We start from the raw sequence: 26,730 nt of genomic DNA, 5'->3' as shown, positions 1-26,730 counted from the left end.
CAATCCTGTAGAAAATTTGTGGGCAGAACTGAAAAAGCGTGTGCGAGCAAGGAGGCCTGCAAACCTGACTCAGTTACACCAGCTCTGTCAGGAGGAATGGGCCAAAATTCACCCAACTTATTGTGGGAAGCTTGTGGAAGGCTACTCGAAACGTTTGACCCAAGTTAAACAATTTAAAGGCAATGCTACCAAATACTAATTGAGTGTATGTAAACTTCTGACCCACTGGGAATGTGATGAAAGAAATAAAAGCTGAAATAAATCATTCTCTCTACTATTATTCAGAAATGTCACATTCTTAAAATATAGTGGTGATCCTAACTGACCCAAGACAGGGAATTTTTACTAGGATTAAATGTCAGGAATTGTGAAAAACTGAGTTTAAATGTATTTGGCTAAGGTGTATGTAAACTTCTGACTTCAACTGTAACTTGTGAAGTTTGGGCAATTCATTCTATCAAAACTGTAATAAGACATTACACAGTCAGCACACTATTTGCTGTGCTGTTCTGCATGCATTTTACATGGCATTTTACATGCGCTCTTCTGCCTCATTACATAGGCCCTCAAGTAATTATTCCCCAGCCGCAGGGGCTCTTAATTGGAGACACAAGGTCAATGATCCCCCTGTTTCGTCAACGCCCATGGGGCTTTTCCTTTGATCAATTGGAGGATGAGGTGACTAATGTACTACTGTTAGAATCCATTTACTGTGGGTATGTTTAACTGTGTGTGTGTGTGTGTTTATACAGTACCAGTCAAAAGTTGATATGAAAATGTATGCACTCACAAATGTAAGGCGCTCTGGATAAGATCATCTGCTAAATGACTTAAATGTAAATGTACACTCACGGCAACATTGTTGATGCGCATGCGGTTGAGTGTTCTCCTGTAGTAGCTGAAATCATTCTGGATGGCAGGGTTCGTCATCTGTAATAGAGGGTCCAAATGTCAACACAAAATCACTCATGCTAATCTTCAATGTCCCACAGTGGGGAGTTGAGGAGGGATTGTGCCAATTTGAAATCCAGTTATTAGTACTTAGGCTAGTACGACAGGCTATCTCCTGAAATCTGACTGTCTTGATGGTTAGTTGACTATTTAAAACAGGTGTGTTCATGCTGCGCTGGAACAAAAGTGTGACAGCAACACTTAGCTTGCTTAAAAATATATCTTTCTTGTTCACAATTCATTGCATCCTATGTCTCACAAACAAACATGAACGCCCTCTTGACAACACCTTAGCCAGCTGCACCAACGAAATATAGCAATTTGATGGCATTTCAAGCTGAGGAGTGAGATTACCAATCAATCTAGAATGGGTAACTACTAATAGGCTGGTGCTATTTATCTCCAAAACTAAAAGCTTCGCTCAACCCTAAACCTCATCTGGATCTATTATTGAATAATGTGGCTATTGAGCAAGTTGAAGAGACTAAACTGCTGGGTTTCATCCTAGATAGCCAACTGTCATGGTGAAAACATATAGCCTCAATGGTACTAAAATGGGAAGAGGTCTGTCTACGATAAGGCGTTGCTCTGCTTTCTTGACATCTCAATCAACCAGACAGGTCCTACAGGCCCTAGTTTAGTCGCACCTGGACTACTGTCCAGTTGTGTGGTCATGTGCTGCAAAGAAGGACATAGGCAAATTGCAGTTGGTCCAGAACAGAGCAGCACTTAGTTGTACACGTGTTGCACTTAGATGTACACGACTGTCAATGACATGCATGTCAATCTCTCCTTGCTCAAAGTTGAAGAGAGATTGACTGCATCACTATTGGTCTTTGTGCGATGTGTTGATGTGTTGAAGGTACCGAACTGTCTGTTCAAGCAGTTGGCACACAGTTTGGACACTAACCGGTATCACACATGCAACCAGAGGTCTACTCACAGTCCCCAAGTCCAGAACAGAGGCTGGGAAACACAATATTAAATAGAGCCACGACTACATAAAACGCTCTTAGCAATAAAAACAGAAAAAGACTGATAAAAGAACACCTTACGACACAATGGGGACTGTGAAAAGACACACATTTTGATATATTTTGTATTGTATTTTTAATGGTATTATGTATTGTAATGTATATTATGTATAGTATTATGTAGTGTTATGTACTGTATATTATGTATTGTATTATGTATTGCTATGTATATTATTTATTGTATTATGTATTGTTTTATATATTGTCATGTATATTATGTAATGTATTATGCATTGTATTATGTTGTGCTATGTATATGATGTATTGTATTATCATGTAGTGTATTATGTAGTGTATAATGTATTGTATTATGTATTGTATTATGTTGTGCTATGTATATGATGTATAGTATTATCATGTATTGTATTATGTATTGTATTATGTTGTGCTATGTATATGATGCATTGTATTATCATGTAGTGTATTATGTAGTGTATAATGTATTGTATTATGCATTGTATTATGTTGTGCTATGTATATGATGTATTGTGTTACGTATTGTATTATCATGTAGTGTATAATGTATTGTATTATGTATTGTAGTATGTAGTATTATGTATAATATGTAGTGTATTATGTGTTGTATTATGTAGTGTTATGTATATTATGTAGTGTTGTATGTATTGTATTATGTATGGTTATGTATATTATGTATTGTATTATGCATTATGTATATTATGTATTGTATTATGTAGTGTTATGTATATTATGCATTGTATTATGTATTGTTGTATATATTGTTATGTATATTATGTAGGGTATTATGTATTGTATTATGTTGTGTTATGTATATGATGTATTTGTAAGTCGCTCTGGATAAGAGCGTCTGCTAAATGACTTAAATGTAAATGTAATGTATTGTATTAAGTATCGTATTATTATGTAGTGTGTACTGTATTGCATTATGTAGTGTTATGTATATTATGCAGTGTATTATGTGTTGTATTATGTAGTGTTACGTATATTATGTATTGTGTTATGTTTTGTATTATGTAGTGTTATGTGTGTTATGTATATTATGCATTGTATTATGTAGTCTATCATGTATTGTATAATATGTAGTGTTATGTACTGTATAATATGTATTGTATTATGTAGTGTTATGTATATTACGCATTGTACTATGTAGTGTATTATGTATTGTATTATGCAATGTTATATATTATGTATTGTATTACATATTGTATGTTATATATTATCTATTGTATTGTATTATGTAGTTTTATGTATATTAGGTATTGTATTATGTAGTGTTTTGTATATTATGTATTGTATTATGTCATGTATTCTGTAGTGTTTTTTATTTTATATCTATTTTTTTATTTCACCTTTATTTAACCAGGTAGGCTAGTTTAGAACAAGTTCTCATTTACAACTGCGACCTGGCAGTGTTATGTATATTATGTATTGTACCATGTAGCGTTATGTATATTATGTATTGTATTATGTACCGTTATGTACTGTATATTATGTATTGTATTATGCTGTGTTATGTATTATATTATGTAGTGTATTATGTACTGTTATGTACTGTATATTATGTATTGTATTATGTAGTGTTATGTATATCATGTATTGTATTATGTAGTGTTATGTACAGTTATGCACTTTATGTACAGTTATGCATTGTATTATGTAGTGTTATGTATATTATGTATTGTATTATGCAGCATTATGTATATTATGTACTGTATTATACATTGAATTATGTAGGGTTATGTATATTACGTATAGTATTATGTATTGTATTATGTATTGTATTATATTATGTAGTGTTACGTATATTATGTATAGTATTATGTATAGTATTATGTATTGTATTATATTATGTATTGTATTATGTAGTATTACGTATATTATGTATAGTATTATGTATTATATTATGTAGCGTTACGTATATTATGTATAGTATTATGTATTGTATTATGTATTGTATTATATTATGTATTGTATTATGTAGTATTACGTATATTATGTATAGTATTATGTATTGTATTATGTAGGGTTATGTATATTATGTATAGTATTATGCATTGAATTATGTATTGTATTATATGATGTATTGTATTATATTATGTATTGTATTATGTATTATATTATGTATTGTATTATATTATATATTGTATTATATTATGTAGTGTTACATATATTATGTATAGTATTATGTATTGTATTATGTAGGGTTATGTATATTATGTATTGTATTATATTATGTAGTGGTATGTCCAGTGCATTCAGAAAGTATTCAGACCCCTTCACCTTTTCCACATGTTGTTACATTACAGCCTTATTCTAAACTGGATTAAAACAAATATTTACCTCAATCTACATACAATACCCCATAATGACAATCAAAAAAACATGTTGTTTTATGTTTGTGCAAATCTGTTCAAAATAAACAGAAATATCACATTAACATAAGTATTCAGACCCTTACATGCTGACCAGACCGGACATGTCGCGTGTGCGAGCGTCACACAATAAATTTAGAAATCCATGTTATTCAATTATTGCACCCACACTGCACGTGCGCCAACGAGCGTCCGCGTTGCCAAGGGCTAAAATAGAAGTAATTCCTATTTCTGACGCAGATCGCGCTGCAAGTCCTGCCTCTCCCATCTCCTCATTGGTTTATAGAAGCAGGTACCCACGTGCCATCTCCTCATTGTTTATACCCACGTGGGTAATTGAAAGACTAAATGTTTTGCCGGTCATCGTGGTAATACTATGAAAGTGTAGATGCCAATCACCATATAAGTTCAAAGATGAAAAAGCCTGGAAGGAGGAGAGATGACTAGAAACGATTCAGTTGGCCGTTTTATGTGTGGATTAATTGTCGGAGTAGAGGACCTTGTGCATTTCAGGTAAAATAACAAATCAATGTTTATATCCCAGGACAAATTAGCTTGCAACAGCAAGCTAGCTAAATAGGACAAATTAGCTAGCAAGTGCAAGCTAACTAGCTAAATTGCCATACATGTTTAATGCTTTTCGACCTGTCCCAAATGAATGTCATTGGTTCAGAGTTTTTTTCAATATATTAACCTGCGTGTTGTGATCGCGTTTGGTGTAGGGGGACAAAATAAATGTATGCATGATAGCCCACGTGCGTAGCCGGTTTGGGTTCCTTGTTTCTCAGTACTTTGTTGAAGCACCTTTGGCAGCGATTACAGCCTCGAGTCTTCTTGGGTATGACGCTACAAGCTTGGCACACCTGCATTTGAGGAGTTTCTCCCATTCTTCTCTGCAGATCCTCTCAAGCTCTGTCAGATTGGATGGGGAGTGTTGCTGCACAGCTATTTTCAGATCACTCCAGAGATCTTTGATTGGGTTGAAGTCCGGGCTCTGGCTGGGCCACTCAAGGATATTCTGAGATTTTGTCACGAAGCAACTCGTGCATTGTCTTGGCTGTGTGGCCTGATTGGTGGAGTTCTACAGAGATGGTTGTCCTTCTGGAAGGTTCTCCCATCTCCACAGAGGAACTCCAGAGCTGTCAGAGTGACCATCGGGTTTTTGGTCACCTCCCTGACCAAGGTCCTTCTCCACCAATTGCTCAGTTTGGCGGCCAGCTCTAGGAAGAGTCTTGGTGGTTCCAAACTTCTTCCATTGAAGAATGATGGAGACCACTGTGTTCTTGGGGACCATCAATGCTGCAGAAAAGTTTTGGTAGCCTTTCCCAGATCTGTGACTTGACACAATCCTGTCCCGGAGCTCTACGAACAATTCCTTCGACCTCATGGCTTGGTTTTTGAACTGACATGCACTGTCAACTGTGTAACCGATCTTCCCCCCTCACAGGGTAACACTGCGATCCTGGTCATTGAAGTCCTGTTGTCTCCTCCCTCTGCCCGGTCTCCCTACGGCCCTACAGACTGCAGAGGCCTTGTTTACGCGCATCTTCCGGCACTACGGGGTGCCTGAGGATATAGTGTCTGATCGAGGTCCCCAACTCACATCTAGGGTCTGGAAGGCGTTCATGGAACGTCTGGGGGTCTCGATCAGCCTTACTTCAGGGTTTCACCCCGAGAGTAATGGGCAGGTGGAGAGAGTAAACCAGGATGTGGGCAGGTTTCTGCGGTCCTATTGCCAGGACCAGCCGGGGGAGTGGGCAGCGTTCGTGCCCTGGGCCGAGATGTCACAGAACTCGCTTCGCCACTCCTCCACTAACCTCTCTGCCTTCCAGTGCGCACTGGGGTACCAGCCAGTTCTGGCACCGTGGCATCAGAGTCAGACCGAGGCTCCTGCGGTGGACGACTGGTTCAGGCGCGCGGAGGAGACATGGTAAGCTGTCCATGTTCACCTTCAGCGGGCCGTGCTGCGCCAAAAAGAGAACGCGGACCGCCACCGCAGTGAGGCCCCAGTGTTCGCACCGGGGGACCGAGTCTGGCTCTCGACCCGAAACCTGCCCCTCCGCCTGCCCTGCCGGAAGCTGGGTCCGCGGTTTGTGGGGCCATTTAAAGTCCTGAGGAGAGTAAACGAGGTTTGTTATAGGTTACAGCTTCCCCCCGATTACCGTATTAACCCCTCGTTCCATGTGTCTCTCCTCAGGCTGGTGGTGGCTGGCCCGCTCCAGGAGTCTGAGGTGCGGGAGGTTCCTCTGACCCCTCTGGAGATCGAGGGGGCCCCGAGGTACTCCGTTCGCTCCATATTGGATTCGAGGCGTCGGGCGAGGGGCCTTCAGTATCTCGTGGAGTGGGAGGGGTACGGTCCGGAGGAGAGGTGCTGGATTTCGGTCAAGGACGTGTTGGACCCTTTAATGCTGCAGGAGTTCCACCGTCTTCGTCCGGATCGCCCTGCGCCTCGCCCTCCGGGTCGTCCCCGAGGCCGGTGTCGACGTGCGTCAAGGGGGGGTACTGTCACGACTTCCTCTGAAGTCGGTCCCTCTCCTTGTTCGGGCGACGTTCGGTGGTCGACGTCACCGGTCTTCTAGCCATCGCCGATCCACCTTTCATTTTCCTTTTGTCTTATCTTCCCACACACCTGGTTTAAATCCCATATATTACATGTTGTGTATTTAACCCTCTGTTCCCCCCCCCCCATGTCCTTGTCCGGTATTGTTTATCCTCTTACATCTAGACGTTCCGCTAGCGGAACACCTGCTCCAATATCCAATGATAGGCGTGGCGCGAATTACAAATTCCTCAAAAATACAAAAACTTCAATTTTTCAAACATATGACTATTTCACAGCATTTTAAAGACAAGACTCTCCTTTATCTAACCACACTGTCCGATTTCAAAAAGGCTTTACAGCGAAAGCAAAACATTAGATTATGTCAGCAGAGTACCAAGCCAGAAATAATCAGACACCCATTTTTCAAGCTAGCATATAATGTCACAAAAACCCAGAAGACAGCTAAATGCAGCACTAACCTTTGATGATCTTCATCAGATGACACACCTAGGACATTATGTTATACAATACATGCATGTTTTGTTCAATCAAGTTCATATTTATATCAAAAAACAGCTTTTTACATTAGCATGTGACGTTCAGAACTAGCATACCCCCAGCAAACTTCCGGGGAATTTGCTAACAATTTACTAAATTACTCACGATAAACGTTCACAAAAAGCATAACAATTATTTTAAGAATTATAGATACATAACTCCTCTATTCACTCGATATGTCCGATTTTAAAATAGCTTTTTGGTGAAAGCACATTTTGCAATATTCTAAGTACATAGCCCAGGCATCACGGGCTAGCTATTTAGACACCCGGCAAGTTTAGCACTCACCAATATCAGATTTACTATTATAAAAGTTTGATTACCTTTTGTTGTCTTCGTCAGAATGCACTCCCAGGACTGCTACTTCAATAACAAATGTTGGTTTGGTCCAAAATAATCCATTGTTATATCCGAATAGCGGCGTTTTGTTAGTGCGTCCCAGACACTATCCGAATGGTAAAGAAGGGTCGTGCACATGGCGCAATTCATGACAAAAAAAATCTAAATATTCCATTAACGTACTTCGAAGCATGTCAATCGCTGTTTAAAATCCATTTTTATGCCATTTTTCTCGTAAAAAAGCGATAATATTCCGACCGGGAATGTCCATTTAGCTAAACAGAGGAATGAAAACAAACCTTTCGGTCGACGCGGGCACGAGCCTGAGTCTCACAGTACTGTAACCAGCCACTACCCAAACGCGCTACTTTGTTTCAGCCAGACGCTTTTTGCCGCCTTCTGAGAACCTATGGCAGCCGTAGGAAGTGTCACGGGACAGCTAAGATCCTCACTCTTCAATAAACAGAGACAAGAAGAACGACACCTTGTCAGACAGGCCACTTCCTGCATGAAATCTTGTCAGGTTTTTGCCTGCCATATGAGTTCTGTTATACTCACAGACACCATTCAAACAGTTTTAGAAACTTTAGGGTGTTTTCTATCCAAAGCCAATAATTATATGCATATTCTAGTTACTGGGCAGGAGTAGTAACCAGATTAAATCGGGTACGTTTTTTATCCAGCCGTGAAAATACTGCCCCCTAGCCATAACAGGTTATTGTAAGTGCTTGTGTACGTTATGTTCTGGTGTGCATCGGGTTATATACCCATTTATTATTGTTCTGTATCTGGTGGGTTTTTATTATTAAACTGAGCCGTTGGAAACACAGTTTTTGCTCTCCTGCGTCTGACTTCTCCGCCATCAGTACGCACCCCTTACAATTACCATGGTAGTACAGAATTGAGCAGATCATGATTGATCGTACATTCCAGCACAGTAGGTGGCGGCTAGCACTTAAATGACTGTTTGCGGACATCCATGATATCATAGAAGAAGAAGAATGGGGAAATGTTTGAAAACGTTTCAATTAAAATAGTTCAGTAATTGTTCTGTTAAAACCTGTTCCACTGGGCTATTTGCCTGGAAAAAGGGAATTACTGGACACATAAGCACTTATATTGAACACCAAGGAGTAGAGAGCCTATCAGGTTGCATGTTGCACTGTTGAATGTCTCTCCAGCTCTTCCCATTGGATAATAATGTCCCATTGGATAATAAAGTCCCTTTTTTGCGTATATGCCTTTTTGGGGAAATAACTCTTAAGAACTGAATTTAATTATTTTAGCGAATCTTGGATTGAAAGACATTTTTGGTTGAACTGAATATCTTTCTGTCTTTGACCATTGAACTTCAGACTATTGACTTTGATTTGATTGCTGGATATTTCCAGTACAAAAAAGCCTCATTGCATCAATTTTGAGTTGGTTTATGATTGCTGTTGCTGATCTATTGCTGCTTTATCAAAGCTTTAATATGATGCTTTAAAGCGGCAATCAGCAGTAGAAACAATAACAAAGCGGCCTCCCCACCCCTGGTTCGGTAAAAAGCTGAGGGATGGGGCTAGAGAAATGTAACCACTCTCAAATTCATTAGCGCAGCGATGGATGCAAGGACTGAACATCCATGATATCACAATATATATCTTAACCATGTTTTGAGGCTATATGATGTTTGTTTACATTTCCTTTGTTTAGAAACATTGGAGTAAAATAAGTTATATTCTTCAAGGATCAGTGGGTAATATTAATTTCTAAGTAAAAAAAAAATGGCTGTAGCAACTGCTTATTGCCCCTTTAAAGTAGCCAGCAGATTCCGAACCTACCGTTACACTTGTTTACGCTGAGCTGCACTGGGATCGGAATTCAATCATGGTTAGATTAAGACACTGCAGAGCCGGCACGAGATATGGCTCGGAATATATACCTCAATCCAGGGATGAGAAATTGCGTTGTACTCCGGATTGTCCCATTATACAACCTGTTACACCGGAAAGATTGAACAACTACTCGTTTTTACGGAAAGTTTCCCTTTTCTTCGTCATGCTAGCTAGCAATAGACACAGAAGCCATAATATATATAATGGTACGTCACGTTGAACAACAAAGAAGCTGATTGGCTGACACTGCCATTCCACAATGGCGGCATTGGCTACTGCTAGCTAGCATGTGGACAAAAAAATTACAATTTTCAGGATAAACTAGCAGTATTTCAATCTTCGCGATTAATCAGTTTGGATATGGGTAAAACATGTAGTACGGTGGCTTTTCCCATCCCTGCAATGAGGTACGTTTTCCAAGCCATATCTCGCGCTGGTTCTGCTGTGGCTTAATCTAACCATGATTGCGTTCCGACCCCAGTGCAGCTCGGTGTAAACAAACGTAAAGGTAAGGTTGGAATCTGCTGGCTAACATTAAAGGTGTGTTGCTTTTTGTTGGGGTTGTGCATATTTTTACTTTCTCTAAATTGCAAATAGGTCTAGGGGTCAAGCTATTGCTTATAAGTGAACAGGGTGAGTGAAGGGCAATGCTTCCTTGCTGTGTATTCACCAGGTACTACTTAGACTGACCAAACTAACGAAAATCTGTACATTTCAACACAAAAAAGTCAGACATCCATACATTTGTTATCGACTAAGAGTTGTGGCAGCATTGGATGTTGTTACAGGGAGGAGTATCCTGGGGAAGGTAAAAGGCTACAAATTGCCACAATCACTTCTCACCTCTCCGGTGTGATAATTGATATGTGGTGATCATTCTGATGCAAACCTTCACCTTCATTTACTCTCATCATTTAAAGCTTTTTTGAGTGTAAGAAAAAATATTTTATTATTTACTTTACATTTTTATTTTAAGTGTATATTTAAGATAAATGATAAGGAGATTATTTCATAAAAACAAAGAAGGAAGAAGCACTATGCATATCTTGCTCATTGGAGGGGGTAGAAGTACCTTGAGCTCATCGAAGCGCAGGGTGAAATGCAGGATCTCTGCAAACTGTCTAGCCAATGCCTGCTCCTGCTCCAGATGCTGGGTGGGACTGCAGCGAGCGCTCGTCAGAGCCTTCAGGAGACCATGCAATGACCCCTCTGTATCAAAAAGATGGGGGGATGGAAGAGGGGAAGAGAGAGAAAGAAGGGAGAAAGGGAATGAATGGAGAAAGAGATAATGGAGGGTGAATGGCGAAAGGGAGGGAGAGAGAGAGTAAGGGAAGAAAATAGGGGGTATAATGGATAAATATAGAGGGGGAGAGCGGAAAATAGAGGGTAGAGAGGGAGGGAGACCAGGTGAAAGAGAGGGGCAAGTGGGAGATAGAGAAATGACATGGAGGGATTAGAATGAGCATATGCAGGTCAGATGGGATGAATGTGATCAGGATAGATGGACAGAGGAGGTGGAGGAATAGATGGAGGGACGTAGCCAAGGAGGGGTAAAAAGAGGGGAAGATGCAAGTTAAATGAGAACTTGGAGAGGTGGATTAGAGATGGAGGGAGAGTGAGATGCAGAAATGGATAGAGGGATAGGCGAAAGTAAAACTAGGACATGGAGGAGTGTAACAGGAAATTATAAATATGAGAAGGAGAGATGAAGCTACAGTAAAGGAGAATGGAAGGATGGAGGAGAAGTGAAATAGAGCGGTAAAGCTAGAGAGGGCAAGATAGTGCAAATTATGCTGTCAGTGAAAGTTGTCAAACATTGTAGGCAATAAGTAGGCAGTTCAACTTCATGGGAATTAACTGCAATTCAACATAATTACCATTGACCACCAATGACCATTATTCTGTTCTCAGAATTACAATGGAATTGACTCAATCCCTTTCAAAATGCTGCAAAAGATTCTGAGAATATTTCATTGTCCCTATAAAATAGTAATGGGTAAGAGAAAAGACTTGATCCTAGCTGCTAGCTAGACTATACTATTGGTCTTTGAGGAATGACGTAAATGTGCTCCCTACAATGGGTGGTACTGCCTTTACCAAGCTGTCAATCATTTGCTTATTTGACTCAATGACCTAATCAAGCTCATTTTGATGTAGGAAGCAAATGGCTTCTTTTGGATGAAAGTAACAACCGTATGCAACAATGGACAGTGCAAGGTAAACCCATTGACTCAGTGGCCTCATCTGAACTGTGAAAAAGAGGAGGGACATCAGACACTTGAGATCTGTTAATGAGTATTGCCACGTTGAGTTTTGTTTGAGTGCTCTTTCGTTAGGTAGAGGAGGTTCCATTGGTCCTTTCTTTGAATTAATGTCTGATTTAGACCTGGAAACCCGTTTTTTTATAGATTTCCTATAGAAGCAATGACCTTAATTTATAAACAACCAGTGGACCCTCCTCTACCTAATGAAAGAGAACTCAGCTAAAAGTCCAGACTATTACATTGCAGACTATGCATTGCATCAACCAATTGTTGTGTGCCACGTCATCGGCTGCGTGGTCAGGCTTCATATTGCAATATCTTATCTGATATCGTTAGCTGATATGTTAAACAACTATCCAGGTGTTGTGAGATCTGGCAGGTGTCTACAATTTAGTCAGCCTGAAACTAGGCCATAAAGGCACTGAAGAACAGTCAAGGGCTTTCACTTTTTAGCAATAGTTTTATGTGTAAATCCAACATACTACAGCCCTAGCTACATACCTAAAGTTTTTTTTTTTTACCCCCTTTTTCTCCCCAATTTCATAGTTACAGTCTTGTCCCACCGCTGCAACTCCCGTACGGACTTGGGCGAGGCGAAGTTCAAGAGCCATGCGTCCTCCGTAACACAACCCCGCCCAGCCGCACTGCTTCTTGACACAATGCCCGCTTAAGCTGGAAGCCAGCCGCACCAATGTGTCGGAGGAAACACCGTACAGCTGGCGACCGTGTCAGCGTGCATGCACCCGGCCCGCCACAGGATTCGCTAGAGAGCGATGGGACAAGGACATCCCGGCCGGCCAAACCCTCCCCTAACACGGACGATGCTGGGCCAATTGTGCGGCGCCTCATGGGTCTCCCGGTCTCAGCCGGTATCGAGGATCTGTAGTAACGCAGCTTGCGCTGCGATGTAGTGCCTTAGGCCGCTGCGCCACTCGGGAGGTCTATACCTAAAGTTGTTTTAACAGTCAATAACTATGAAAAGCCCCCACCAAAATAGTGCCTCGGCTGAGGATCGTAAACGAGATAAACAACCCAACTATCGGGGACTCTATATTTTTAATGCCCCTGTCTCGGCACTGGCATTGCAACACAAAATTCTGGAACTCTTGTGAGAGACTAGCTCCGAGATGCCGCTCATCTGCGCAGTGGCTTGATCTCCAGAGAGTCGCACAGTTGGACGGCGTTTAGACTTGATCATACCATGTGTCACAGTTAATTAGGTCATGGCCTAGTTCTTCAATGTTAGTGTAACCCCTTTCTTTCAATCTATTGCAGTTGGTGAGTGTCTTTCCTCGAGGCCAAGTAATAAGACTGCGGCTGGGATTCAACAGAGCAGTGTAACTGACAGCCAACAATGCACCTTTTTAGAGCTGACCCCATTTAGTCGACTGGTTGATTGTTTGGTCGATAGGCTGTTCGTGTACCCCAAAAAGAAAATGTTGAGAGGTCGCACGAGACACCTGCCAGATTGGTGCCAGTCTCCTCGGACCCAATTTTTGCGGTAGAGGACTTGATAACGTTGCCAGCGGAATGGACGGTGAGAGACAACCCTCCCTCCAGACTGAACATCAGATGGACGGTGAGAGACAGCCCTCCCTCCAGACTGACCATCAGATGGACGGTGAGAGACAGCCCTCCGTCCAGACTGACCATCAGATGGATGGTGAGAGACAGCCCTCCCTCCAGACTGACCATCAGATGGATGGTGAGAGACAGCCCTCCCTCCAGACTGACCATCAGATGGACGGAGAGAGACAGCCCTCCCTCCAGACTGACCATCAGATGGACGGAGAGAGACAGCCCTCCCTCCAGACTGACCATCAGATGGACGGTGAGAGACAGCCCTCCCTCCAGACTGACCATCAGATGGATGGTGAGAGACAGCCCTCCCTCCAGACTGACCATCAGATGGACGGTGAGAGACAGCCCTCCCTCCAGACTGACCATCAGATGGACGGTGAGAGACAGCCCTCCCTCCAGACTGACCATCAGATGGACGTAGAGAGACAGCCCTCCCTCCAGACTGACCATCAGATGGACGGTGAGAGACAGCCCTCCCTCCAGACTAACCATCAGATGGACGGAGAGAGACAGCCCTCCCTCCAGACTGACCATCAGATGGATGGTGAGAGACAGCCCTCCCTCCAGACTGACCATCAGATGGACGTAGAGAGACAGCCCTCCCTCCAGACTGACCATCAGATGCAGACCATAGTGTTTTTATTTTATTTACTTTTCTGCTCTTTTGCACACCAGTATTTCTACTTGCACATCATCATATGCTGATTTATCACTCCAGTGTTAATCTGCTAAATTGTAATTATTCGCTCCTATGGCCTATTTATTGCCTACCTCCTCATGCCTTTTGCACACACTGTATATAGACTTTCTATTTTTTCTACTGTGTCATTGACTTGTTTATTGTTTACTCCATGTGTAACACTGTGTTGTTGTCTGTGTCACACTGCTTTGCTTTATCTTGGCCAGGTCGCAGTTGTAAATGAGAACTTGTTCTCAACTTGCCTACCTAGTTAAATAAAGGTGAAAAAAAATAAAAATAATAATAATTAAAAATACAAGTTTCAAAATTTCGACCAATCGATTCTTTGAAAGAACAGACCGTTTTGGGTCAAGAGAAATCCCGAAAAGCACTTCAAAGACGAGCTGTTTGTTTTCGACTCCTTACATCTAAGGGGGTTCTGTTTTAGATATGGAATTAGATGGGAATTATTCTATAATATAGTTGAATATTTGTATTTACAGTGCCCCAGTTGCAGCAAACAAATTATGAAAAGGTATCTACTGTATTACATAAAATATACATAATATTGATATAATGAAAAGGTCTCTACTGTATTACATAATATACAGTACCAGTCAAAAGTTTGGACACACCGACTCATTCGGTGGTTTTTCTTTATTTTTACTCTTTTATATCACAACTATAAAATAACAGATATTGAATCATGTAGTAACCAAAAAAGTGTCTCTCTGCACTTTTAGTAACCAAAAAATGTAGTAACCAAAAAAGTGTCTCTCTCTCTGCAGTCCAACGCATCCCAAAACATCTCAATTGGGTTGAGGTCAGGTGATTGTGGAGGCCAGGTCATCAGATGCAGCACTCCATCACTCGCCTTCTTGAGCAAACAGCTCTTACACAGCCTAGAGGTGTGTTTTTGGGTCATTGTCCTGTTGAAAAACAAATGATAGGCTCACTAAGCCCAAACCAGATGTGATGGCGTATTGCTGCGGAATTGCTGTGGTAGCCATGCTGATTAAGTGTGCCTTGAATTCCAAATAAATCCTAGACAGTGTCACCAGCAAAGCACCCCCACACCTCCTCCTCCATGCTTCATGGTGGGAACCATACATGTGGAGATCATTCGTTCACCTACTCTGCGTTTCACAAAGACACAGCGGTTGCAACCAAAAATCTCAAATTTGGACTCACCAGACCAAAGGACAGATTTCCACCGGTCTAATGTCCATTGCTCGTGTTTCTTGGCCCAAGCAAGTCTCTTCTTCTTATTGGTGTTGATTAGTAGTGGTGTCTTTGCAGCAATTCGACCATGAAGGCATGATTCATGCAGTCTCCTCTAAACAGTTGATGTTGAGATGTGTCTTTTACTTGAACTCTGTAAAGCATTTATTTGGGCTACAATCTGAGGTGCAGTTAACTCTAATGAACTTATCCTCTGCAGCAGACGTAACTCTGGGCCTTCCTTTTTTGTGGTGGTCCTCATGAGAGCCAGTTTCATCATAGCTCTTGTTGGTTTTTGCAACTGCAGTTGTATAAACTTTCAAAGTTCTTGAAATGTTCCGCATTGACTGACCTTCATGCCTTAAAGTAATGATGGACTATAATTTCTCTTTGCTTATTTGAGCTGTTCTTGTCATAATATTGACTTGGTCTTTTACCAAATAGGGCTATCTTCTCTATAACACCCCTAACTTGTCATAACACAACTGATTGGCTGAAACGCATTAAGAAGGAAAGAAATTCCACAAATTAACTTTTAACACGGCTGGTTGAGAGAATGCCAAGAGTGTGCAAAGCTGTCATCAAGGCAATGGGTGGCTACTTTGAAGAATCTCAAATATAAAATATATTTAGATTTGTTTAACAGTTTTTTGGTTACTACATGATTCCATATGTGTTATTTCAGAGTTTTGATGTCTTCACTATTATTCTACAATGTAGAAAATAGTAAAAAACAAATAAAAACCCTGGAATGAGTAGGTGTCCCCAAACTTGTGACTGGTATTGTATACATATTATTTATATAATGAAAAGGTATCTTTTGTATTACATTATATATACATAGTACATCATATTATTATTATAACAATGTCATCTTCCAGTCACGCATAAAGACTCAACACTTTTTTTCTCACCCATCTACACACAATACCCCCTAAACATGTTTTTAGACATTTTTGCTAATTTATTGAAAATGAAATTCAGAAATATCTCATTAACATAATTATTCACACCCCTGAATCAATACTTTATAGAATCACCTTTGGCAGTGATTACAGCTGTGAATCTTTCTGGGTAAGTCTCTAAGAGCTTTGCACACCTGGATTATACAATATTTGCACATTATTCTTTAAAAAACTCATAAAGCTCTGTCAAGTTGGTTGTTGATCATTGCTAGAAAAAAAAGTAGATTTCCCCCAAACATAACACTGTATTCAGGGCAAAAAGTCAAGGGGTGTGAATACTTTCTGAAGGCACTGTACATGGGCTCCGATACAATACAGGAATTTTAGTTAGAAATTATTCGGTGCGATTCGGGTTTATTAGAGGAACGAATCAATGCGGTTCAATATGATATGATGCACATTTGTTGCATAAGCACATTCATTTTTCATTCTAAATTTAAATCTGCTGCTGATGGACCTCTCTGTGCTCTGTGTGTGTGTGTGTGTGTGTGTGTGTGTGTGTGTGTGTGTGTGTGTGTGTGTGTGTGTGTGTGTGTGTGTGTGTGTGTGTGTGTGTGTATGTGTGTGTGTGTGTTGAGAATTGTGTAGCACAAATGGAGTCACTACAATGTTGTTGATCCATCCTCAGTTTTCTCCCATGACAGCCATTGAACTCTGTAACTGTTTTAAAATCACCAATGGCCTCATGGTAAAATCCCTAAGCAGTTTCATTCCTGTCCTGCAGCTCAGTTCAGAAGGATGACTGTGTCTTTGATGTGTCTGGGTGGTTTAATACATCATCCATATAATAATTATTAACGTGACCATGCTTAAAGAGATATTCAATGTCTGATTTGTTATTGTTACACATCTACCAATCACTGCCCTTCATTGATGCTTTTGAAAAGCTCCCTGGTCTTTGATGTTGATTCTGTGCTTTAAATTCAATACTTGACAGATGTTGTATGTATGGGGGACAGATAAATAGTTAGTCATTCAAAAATCATGTCAACCCCTATTATTTCACACTGAGTGAGTCCATATAAATTATTATGTGATTTGATATGCCACATTTTTGTCCTGAAGTAATTTAGGCTTGCCTAAACAATGGAGATGAATACTTATGCAAAGACAATATTTTAGTTATCATTTATATTCATCTTAAAAATATATATATAATTATACTTCTACTTTGAATATTACAGAGTATTTTGTGTACATGGTTGACCAAAAAATGACAATTAAACCCATTTGAATCCCACTTTGTAACACAATAAAATGTATGAATACTTTTGCAAGGCACTGTAACTAGAGTGCTGATGTGCACCTTGTGTATTCTATATACTATCCTAACTCACAACAGTAAGTTGAGACCCCAACTGAGTCCCTCCCCAAAATAATAATAATTTGGAAGTTGATCCGAGGGTCTTAAAAGGGGGAACGGAGTTACCCATCCCTGCCCTAGATGCTGTCAATTGCCCAACTTATAGGCATGCCCAATTACGGCATATCTTTTAACAACGTGATGTTGTGCTCCAAAGGAATAACTTGAAATAACATGTAGGTTGATCAAATAATCAAAATAAAAAGATGATTATGTATTAGCCTAGTGGTCATAAGTATTTAGGCACATCATGTAAATTAAGTCGCAATGGATAGCCTACTGTTGCATGTAACTGGTTAGAACAGCTCATGAGGTGTCCTAAATATCTGTCGACTAGGTGTGACTATTATGACTAAAGAGGCTTCATGCATAGATTTTATTTTTACCCATAAAAGTAGGAGTAAAATGTCTCTATTCTCAGCACTTATGACTGCTTTGTGGATATGGCCCCTGATCACAGCATTCAGGGTTGTCAAGGCATACGTACCCAACCTCAGAGAGAACTCATAGAACTTCTTTAGTTTCCCGACCAGTGGGACCACAGCAGCCCAGGCTCGCTCCTGTACCTGGTCCTCACTTGGGTTCTGTATCGCCTGGATGAGGGTGAATGAGTGAGTGGATTAAAATGTCAGATGAAACTCCACAATAGCCCCTCTTTACACACAATGGGACGTTTTGATCAACAACAACAACAAAAAACATTTGTAAGAAGAATTCAAAACATTTGCACAGAAAAAAAAGTGATCAGTAGCTGAAAGCAAACTGGCTCCCCTGTTTCCATGGCAACCCTGTACAGTAGTAGCCTGTATCAAGCCAAAATTGCCTACTGGTAACAAAAGCCATAGAGTTTGGCAAAGTTGTCATAACATTTCTAAATGTCCTTTGCATTTAATTCAGTTGTATTAAAATGTTGTGCAAAGCGGCGACCCAGGGACCCACATCATATGTTAGCAAAATGTCCATGTCAAGAAAGCTAACCAGCTGCCAGCGGCACTTGCCGTGACAGGTACTCGTGTGTGCTTTTTCAAAGCCTGGCAGATACTCCAATGAGTAATTTTCTCAATTTTAGAAATTGAGAAATAAAGTTCACATCTTAAAAAATATTAATACTGAAGGTACATAAAATGAAGGTACATTCATAAAATATATTAAACTTTTTTTTAAACCTACTTTAAAAAAAATATTGCGGACCAACTGCAGTACCTCGGGGCCTCGGACCTCAGGTTGAATACCTCTGCAGTAGAATGCTAAAATATTCCAGTGTTCTTTCCAGAACATTTGCTAAAATTGAGGAAATTTAACCAAACTCTGGTGTTTATTAACTTAACCCTTAACCCACCTGTCGTATCTCTTCTCCTGCTCCGTTGTAGGATTGCAGGTCATCTAGGATAGCCAGAGCCTCCATCAGTACCTCGTTCACCTGCTCCCATACTGCCCTCTCTGCCTCTGTAGGCTGGGCATCTGGAGTAGGTCAGAAAGCAATTCAGAGCAAACATTGATACAACTTTTATAGTATGTTGAACCAAAGTGGCGCAGAGTACCAGTATTCAGTGCATCAGTGAGAGCATTGGGCATTTTTTGGTGTGATTCCTTTTTAGTTGTTAATTATCTCTACATGCAAAACAGACAAAAACAGTGCAGGGTAGTACTTAATAATAACGTCATGTAATAAAGCATTTATAATGGATTAGTGAATAGTTTACTCATCATTTAGTAATCATTACTCCCAAATTTGAAAAGTAAATTTGTAAAGTTAGTAACCTAGTTATTCACATTTATAAACAACTTTTTTATAGTGTTTAAAAATGATTCCATTTATAAGATGTTTAATATAGGTTCTTATAAACCATTCACTAATCATTAGTTGAGTATTTTTGCGTGACCTCATCTAAATTGTGGGCTATTTATGAATACCTAATAAATGTATTGAGTGCCCAGTGTAATTTCTCACAAAACGATGGACATGCCATTTGTAGACATTCCAGCAGTACCTGATGCTCCTTAAGGATTTATTTTGAGTCCCGGAATGTCTACCAATGGCATGTCCATCTTTTTGTGAGAAATTACACAGGGCACTCAATACATTTATAAAGTATTTATAAAGTATAGATAGCCCACACTTTAGATGAGGCCATGCAAAGACTTAACTAATGATTAGTAAATGGTTTATAAGGATATTAAACATCTTAAAAATTGAGTAATGATTACTAAATAATGAATAAACTATTTACTAATCCATTATACAGTACATGCTTTATTAAGTGGAGATATTATTAAGTGCTGCAAAATAAACGTATTACTTGATTGTCTGTACATTAGAAATAGTGTGTATGATTTCCCACCCAAGCTTGTCCCCTCACCCCAACGGGCATGGCTACTCCCTCATCTCCAAAGAAAGAAAAACAGTATATTTATAGAGAGCTTTTTCCAAAAATATCAAAATGATGGCTTTTTTACTAGGGATCATCTTTATTTTTTCTCAAGCCCATGTTTGCCAGATTTCTGAATTTCAGGTAGCTCTTTTCTTCTCTGTATCCTACCTATGCGGGCCTCCTAAAGTTTATTTGATCCATTCTACCATATTTTTTAATCCCAACTCGCTTCTCTGCATTTCTCCCTCTCTCGCCCTGCTAAATCCCGTAAACTAACCCTCAGCTGATTCCAAATTCTGACCTAAGCTGCAAATTCCAAGATGAGGGAGAGAGGGGGGAATAGAGAGAGCTGGGAGAGGTTTTTGAAGGCACAATCTGATCTTCCAATCAGATTTCATGCCAGGTAGCATTTCCAGACCCTGCTGTGCCTTCGAAGCCCTTAAAAATATTTGATCTAAATTTGATAGGTAAGCCTGACGCTCCTATGCCTTTAGCATCCCATCCAATAGGTTCACCAGATACTCTGTGAGGAAAAGAACTCCAGTTGTTATGGAAACATGGATTAATAGGACAGACTGGTAATTTAGCCTTACCATGAACTGCTGCCTTAAGTGAACTATGCAAATCAAAGATCTGAATTGAACCGAATGGAAGTCATAGGGGGTCTCCAACATGTTGGACCAGAATACCATTAAGAGGAAAAAGAGGGCCATGGATTTGATATTTTGTTAATGACATGGTTGAGTTTGTACAGGGACGAGCCGAATGCATGGAAAGCAATCTTTTAGACAACTTCGCCCGGGCTGAGGATATTTTAGGCTTGGGGACAATTTGTAGTTTAGAGTTCAGTTCAGGAAATAAAATGAAACTAACAAGTTGGTTTTAAATATAATTTCACCCCAAAACACTACTTTTTTCTTTGGAGGAATCAGTGACGCTATAGATGTGGTGTGTGCATGAATGCATGTAAATCACTTACTCTCAAAGTCCAGGAAGAAATTCCCTGCATTGTTGTCTATGTCCCTGGTCAACACCTTGATCAGGTTCCCCATACTGGCAAATCAAGAACCTAAACACAGGGGGGATGGGTAACATTAGACATGCATGACAGGCTCATCCTTATTTAGTACCCTCACCATTCCTGTGGGCATTGCGGGGCATGTACGTCTGTGTGATTGTGTGAGACCATCTGTCCAGAAAACGTGCATATTGCATGACGATTTCAAGATTAACATACAACAGAGTTTGCTTGTCTGAGTGTGTAAAATGTGTGTGTGTACATGCCTGCCTAACCCTCTCTCAACCACCTGCTCAGTCACGATGGACACATCTGGTCGCCACAGAGAGCGTCACAGAAAACAGCTGCCACTTGGGGACTGACAGGAACAGGGGGAGAGGAGTGTGTGTGCATATGTTTGTCGTGTGTGTGTGTGTGTGTGTGTGTGTGTGTGTGTGTGTGTGTGTGTGTGTGTGTGTGTGTGTCAAGCGTTCGTGCGACACCACATTAACTCTTCCCTCAACTGCCACCTATAACAGGCTTACCCTGACTAATTCATCGTAAGCACAGGGCTATACTACAAAGAAGGATCAATGAGTTAGCCAGCTAACTTGCCTAAATATTCTGATATAACTTTTAATTTGAAGAAGGATAAGCTTGAAACGGGCATGGTCTAATTGATGTAACAAACGAAAAGACATACAGTTGAAGTCAGAAGTGTAAATACACCTTAGCCAAATACATTTTAACTCAGTTTTTCACAATTCCTGACATCTAATCCTAGTACAAATTCCCTGTCTTAGGTCAGTTAGGATCACCACTTTATTTTAAGAATGTGAAATGTCAGAATAATAGAAGAGAGAATGATTTATTTCAGCTTTTACTTCTTTCATCACATTCCCAGTGGGTCAGAAGTTTACATACACTCAATTCGTATTTGGTAGCATTGCCTTTAAAATGTTTAACTTGGGTCAAGTGTTTCGGGTAGCCTTCCACAAGCTTCCCACAATCATTTGGGTCAATTTTGGCCCATTCCTCCTGACAGAGCTTGTGTAACTGAGTCAGGTTTGTATGCCTCCTTGCTCGCACACACTTTTTCAGTTCTGCCCATACATTTTCTATAGGATTGAGGTCAGGGCTTTGTGATGGCCACTCCAATACCTTGACTTTTCCTCCCTCATGATGCCATCTATTTTGTGAAGTGCACCAGTCCCTCCTGCAGCAAAGCACCCCCACAACATGATACTTCCACCCCCGTGTTTCACAGTTGGGATGGTGTTCTTCAGCTTGCAAGCGTCCCCCTTTTTCCTCCAAACATAATGATAGTCATTATGGCCAAACAGTTCTGTTTTTGTTTCATCAGACCATAGGACATCTCTCCAAAGAAGTATGATCTTTGTCCTGATGTGCAGTTGCAAACCATAGTCTGTCTTTTTTATGGTGGTTTTGGAGCAGTGGCTTCTTCCTTGCTGAGCGGCATTTCAGGTTATGTCGATATAGGACTCGTTTTACTGTGGATATAGATACTTTTGTACCCGTTTCCTCCAGCATCTTCACAAGGTCCTTTGCTGTTGTTCTGGGATTGATATGCACTTTTCGCACCAAAGTACGCTCATCTCTAGGAGACAGAACACGTCTCCTTCCTGAGCGGTATGACGGCTGCGTGGTCCCATGGTGTTTATACTTGCATACTATTGGACAGATGAACGTGGTATCTTCAGGCATTTGGAAATTGCTCCCAAGAAAGAACCAGACTTGTGGAGGTCTACAATTTTTTCTCTGAGGTCTTGGATGATTTCTTTCGATTTTCCTATGATGTCAAGCAAAGAGGCACTGAGTTTGAAGGTACGCCTTGAAATACATCCACAGGTACACCTCCAATTGACTCAAATTATGTCAATTAGCCTATCAGAAGCTTCTAAAGCCATGGCATCATTTTCTGGAATTTTCCAAGCTGTTAAAAAGGCACAGTCAACTTAGTGTATGCAAACTTCTGACCCACGGGAATTGTGATACAGTGAATTATAAGTGAAATAATTTCTCTGTAAACAATTGTTGGAAAAATTACTCGTGTCATGCACAAAGTAGATGTCCTCACCGACTTGCCAAAACTATAGTTTGTTAACAAGAAAATTGTGGAGTGGTTAAAAAACAAGTTTTAATGACTCCAACCTAAGTGTATGTAACCTTCCGACTTCAACTGTATATAAATGTAGCGTTTTTAATGGACCAGAAAATCTGTAGTTATTTCTAGTTGTTTTTACAAAATCATACCTCGTTCCGAATTATCCTTAAGGTATATATTTTGGAGGGGAAACTTTATTTTACCAGTAAATGTAGGAAATTGAATGACTGTTTTTTTATTAGAGTATGACAAAGTGTCAAATAACACTTTTTAGTCATATTTCTTATTTTATAAAGGGCTTACAGAGCTTGTTTTGCCACTCACACCTGTCCTCCAGTGTTTGTTATGAAGTTGATGATGAAGTGCCGCAGTATGCTGCAACTTTTAAAGGACGGACCACTGTACTTCTCTGCTATTCAAATCTGAAAATTGGAACAAAAATATATTTTATCGATCAAACGATACAGCTGTTTTACTAACCACATCAACAACATTTCCTTTAACTTTTTATAAACTGAAATTTCGACCACTTTCCCAACAAGTTAGACAAAAACTTAGAGGGTGTGACATCTTGGTCTACCTCTGAGAACAGAATGATCTGCTACCAATCAAAGGTTACAGCTGATTGTCATAGTTTAGAGTGATGAAAAGTAGCTAGCTAATGTCACCTAACAGCTCTACCATGTGTCGTCATTGAGCAGCCCAAACGAAGCCATTGCTATGGATACTCACACACGCAGATGAACATATGGGCGAGCGCATGCAAAAATGATGAAGAGGGTGAAGAGAGTGATTGAATTTAGAACAATAGCATAATGATGAAGAAATGTGAACACCAAGAGAGCAGCCACTGCTGCCAAGGAGGCAGCTAAGGCAACATCGTGTCGTCCTCCTTCTCAGTATCGTACACCGTGCTCTAAATAAATAAACTGGCTAGTTTGCCTGTCTGTAAAAGAGAAGGGTGCGCTGTAAATTGATCCTGCTGCTATGATTTAATAGCGCGAACTGTCTCTATTCACTCGCTTCAAATTTCACACGATCACTTCTGATTGCATACTTAGGTCTGACCATTTACAGTTTCCAGAAACTTTACTTATTCCATATTTTGTTGTGTTACAGCCCATCTACACCCAATACCCCATAATGACAAAGTGAAAACATGTTTTTAGATTTTTTAGGAAATTTAGTGAAAATTGCATTTATATAAGTATTCGCACCCCTGAGTCAATACATGTTAGAATCACCTTTGGCAGTGATTACAGCTGTGAGTCTTTCTGGGTAAGTTTCTAAGAGCTTCGCACACCTAGATTGCACGTTATTCTTTTCAAAATTCTTCAAGCTCTGTCCAATTGGTTGTTGATCATTGCTAGACAACCATTTTCAAGTCTTGCCAAAGATTTGGAAGCATTCTTAAGTCAAAATTGTAACTAGGCCACTCAGGAACATTCACTGTCTGCTTGGTAAGATGTGGCCTTGTATTTTAGGTTATTGTCCTACTAAATGGTGAATTCATCTCCCAGTGTCTGTTGGAAAGCAGAGTGAACCAAGTTTTCCTCTAGGATTTTGCCTGTGCTTAGCTCCATTCTGTTTATTTTTTTGTACTGAAAAACTACCCATTCTTTAACGATTACAAGCATACCCATAACATGATGCAGCCACCACTATGCTTGAAAATATGGAGAGTGGTACACAGTAATGTGTTGTATTGGATTTGCCCCAAACATAACATTTTGTATACAGGTCAAAAAGTGAATTGCTTTGCCACATTTTTTGCAGTATTACTTTTGTGCCTTGTGGCAAACAGGATTCAGGTTTTGGAATATTTTGATTCTGTACAGGCTTCCTTATTTTCACTCTGTCATTTAGGTTAGTATTGTGGAGTAACTATACAGAACAAAAATATTAAAAAAACATGTAAAGTGTTGGTCCCATGTTTCATGAGCTGAAATAGAAGATCCCAGAAATGTTCCATACATAGAAAAAGCTTATTTCTCTCAACTGTTCACATCCCTGTTAGTGAGCATTTCTCCTTTGTCAAGATAATCCATCCACCTGACAGGTGTGGCATATCAAGAAGCTGATTAAACAGCATTATCATTACACAGGTACCCCTTGTTCTGGGGACAATAAAAGGCCACTCTAAAATGTGCAGTTTTGTCACACAACACCATGCCAGAGATGTCACCATTTTTATGGCAGTATATCCAACCGGACTAATAACCGCAGACCACGTCTAACCATGCAAGCCCAGGACCTCCACATCCGACTTCTTCACCTGCGGGATTGTCTGAGGCCCAGCCCAGTCATGCAAAATCCATAGATTAGGGCCTAATGAATTTATTTCAATTGACTGATTTCCTTATTTGAACTGTAACTCAGTAAAATCTTGAAACTGTTGAATGTTGAGTTTATATTTTTGTTCAGTATACAATGTTGTAGATCCATCCTCAGTTCTGTAAGAATATGTCAAAGATAAAAACACAACGAAGAGGATGAGGACGAGAGTACTAAAACAGAGTCCTAATGGTCAATGAGGAATTTTAAATAGGAGTTGGGCTTCAATTCAACAGCTGTTTAGAATCTGTGGAATGTCACTCCTGAACTCAGAGCTACATGTGCTACGTTTTCATTGGTCTGTACATTGAGTCGGGGGCAGGATACTTGTTATTTGGCCATTGGCCAAGTTGTACTGCAAGTAATTCTGATTTGTCAACCCCAGGCTAGGGTGGGGGGTTATAAATGGCATCCTGTTTCTTTGTTCTGTGGGGAAAAGCTGAGGACAGGAGAGACTGAACATCTGAACATCTACCTCCCAGCATAACATCTTGATTTGTCCTTCTCAAATAAACCAATTTTTCTCCCACTGATTTGCTTTGGAGTTTGTGTATGTGAAGAATAACATAAATTGCAAACAGTTCTCTCCCATCACAGCCATTAATTAAGCTCTATAACTATTTAAAAGTCACCATTGGCCTCATGGTGAAATCCCTGAGCGGTTTTGGTCCTCTCCAGCAACTGAGTTAGGAAGGACGCCTGTATCTTTGTAGTGACTGGGTGCATTGACACACCATCCAAAGTGTAATTAATAACTTCACCATGCTCAAAGGGTTTTACCCATCTACCAGTAGGTGACCTTTACGAGGTTTTGGAAAACCTCCCTGTTCTTTGTGGTTGAATCTGTGTTTGAAATTCACTGCTCGACTGAGGAACCTTACAGATAATTTTATGTGTAGGGTAAAGAGATGAGGTAGTCATTCATAAATCATGTTCAACAAGTCCACCCAACGTGTTAAGTGAGTTATTAACCTTACATTATTACATTTTACTACTGAACTGCCATAACAAAGGAGTTGACTGGACATTTCAGCATTTCATTTTTTATGAATTTATAAAAAATAAAAAAAAATGTATTCCACTTTGACGTTATGGGGTATTGTGTATAGGCCAGTGACACAAAATCTCAATTTAATCAATTTTAAATTTAGTGTATAACACAACAAAATGTGGAAAA

General features: G+C 40.0%; 1 protein-coding gene across 3 annotated transcripts in view; it reads right to left on the bottom strand.

Moving 5' to 3' along the window:
• fam49ba (family with sequence similarity 49 member Ba) overlaps window positions 1-26,730 on the bottom strand; it is a 56,413-nt gene that overhangs the window by 5,668 nt on the left and 24,015 nt on the right. The window contains exons 2-7 of one of the 3 annotated variants that reach the window (XM_045693790.2): window positions 23,523-23,641; window positions 21,077-21,166; window positions 19,065-19,186; window positions 18,213-18,318; window positions 10,725-10,861; window positions 853-930 (exon numbers count right to left, since the gene is read on the bottom strand). In XM_045693790.2, the coding sequence (XP_045549746.1) occupies window positions 853-930; window positions 10,725-10,861; window positions 18,213-18,318; window positions 19,065-19,186; window positions 21,077-21,149 (516 nt within the window). In that variant the 5' untranslated portion in view covers window positions 21,150-21,166; window positions 23,523-23,641. The remainder of the gene's footprint in view (window positions 1-852; window positions 931-10,724; window positions 10,862-18,212; window positions 18,319-19,064; window positions 19,187-21,076; window positions 21,167-23,522; window positions 23,642-26,730) is intronic. The other 2 variants (XM_045693791.2, XM_045693789.2) reach the window with 2 other exon arrangements.

Source organism: Salmo salar, chromosome 14 (genome assembly GCF_965601325.2).
Source record: "Salmo salar chromosome 14, fSalSal1, whole genome shotgun sequence".
Classification (NCBI taxonomy): domain Eukaryota; kingdom Metazoa; phylum Chordata; class Actinopteri; order Salmoniformes; family Salmonidae; genus Salmo; species Salmo salar.
Note: the sequence above shows the minus strand (reverse complement) of the source record. Positions and strands in the feature narration are given on the sequence as shown.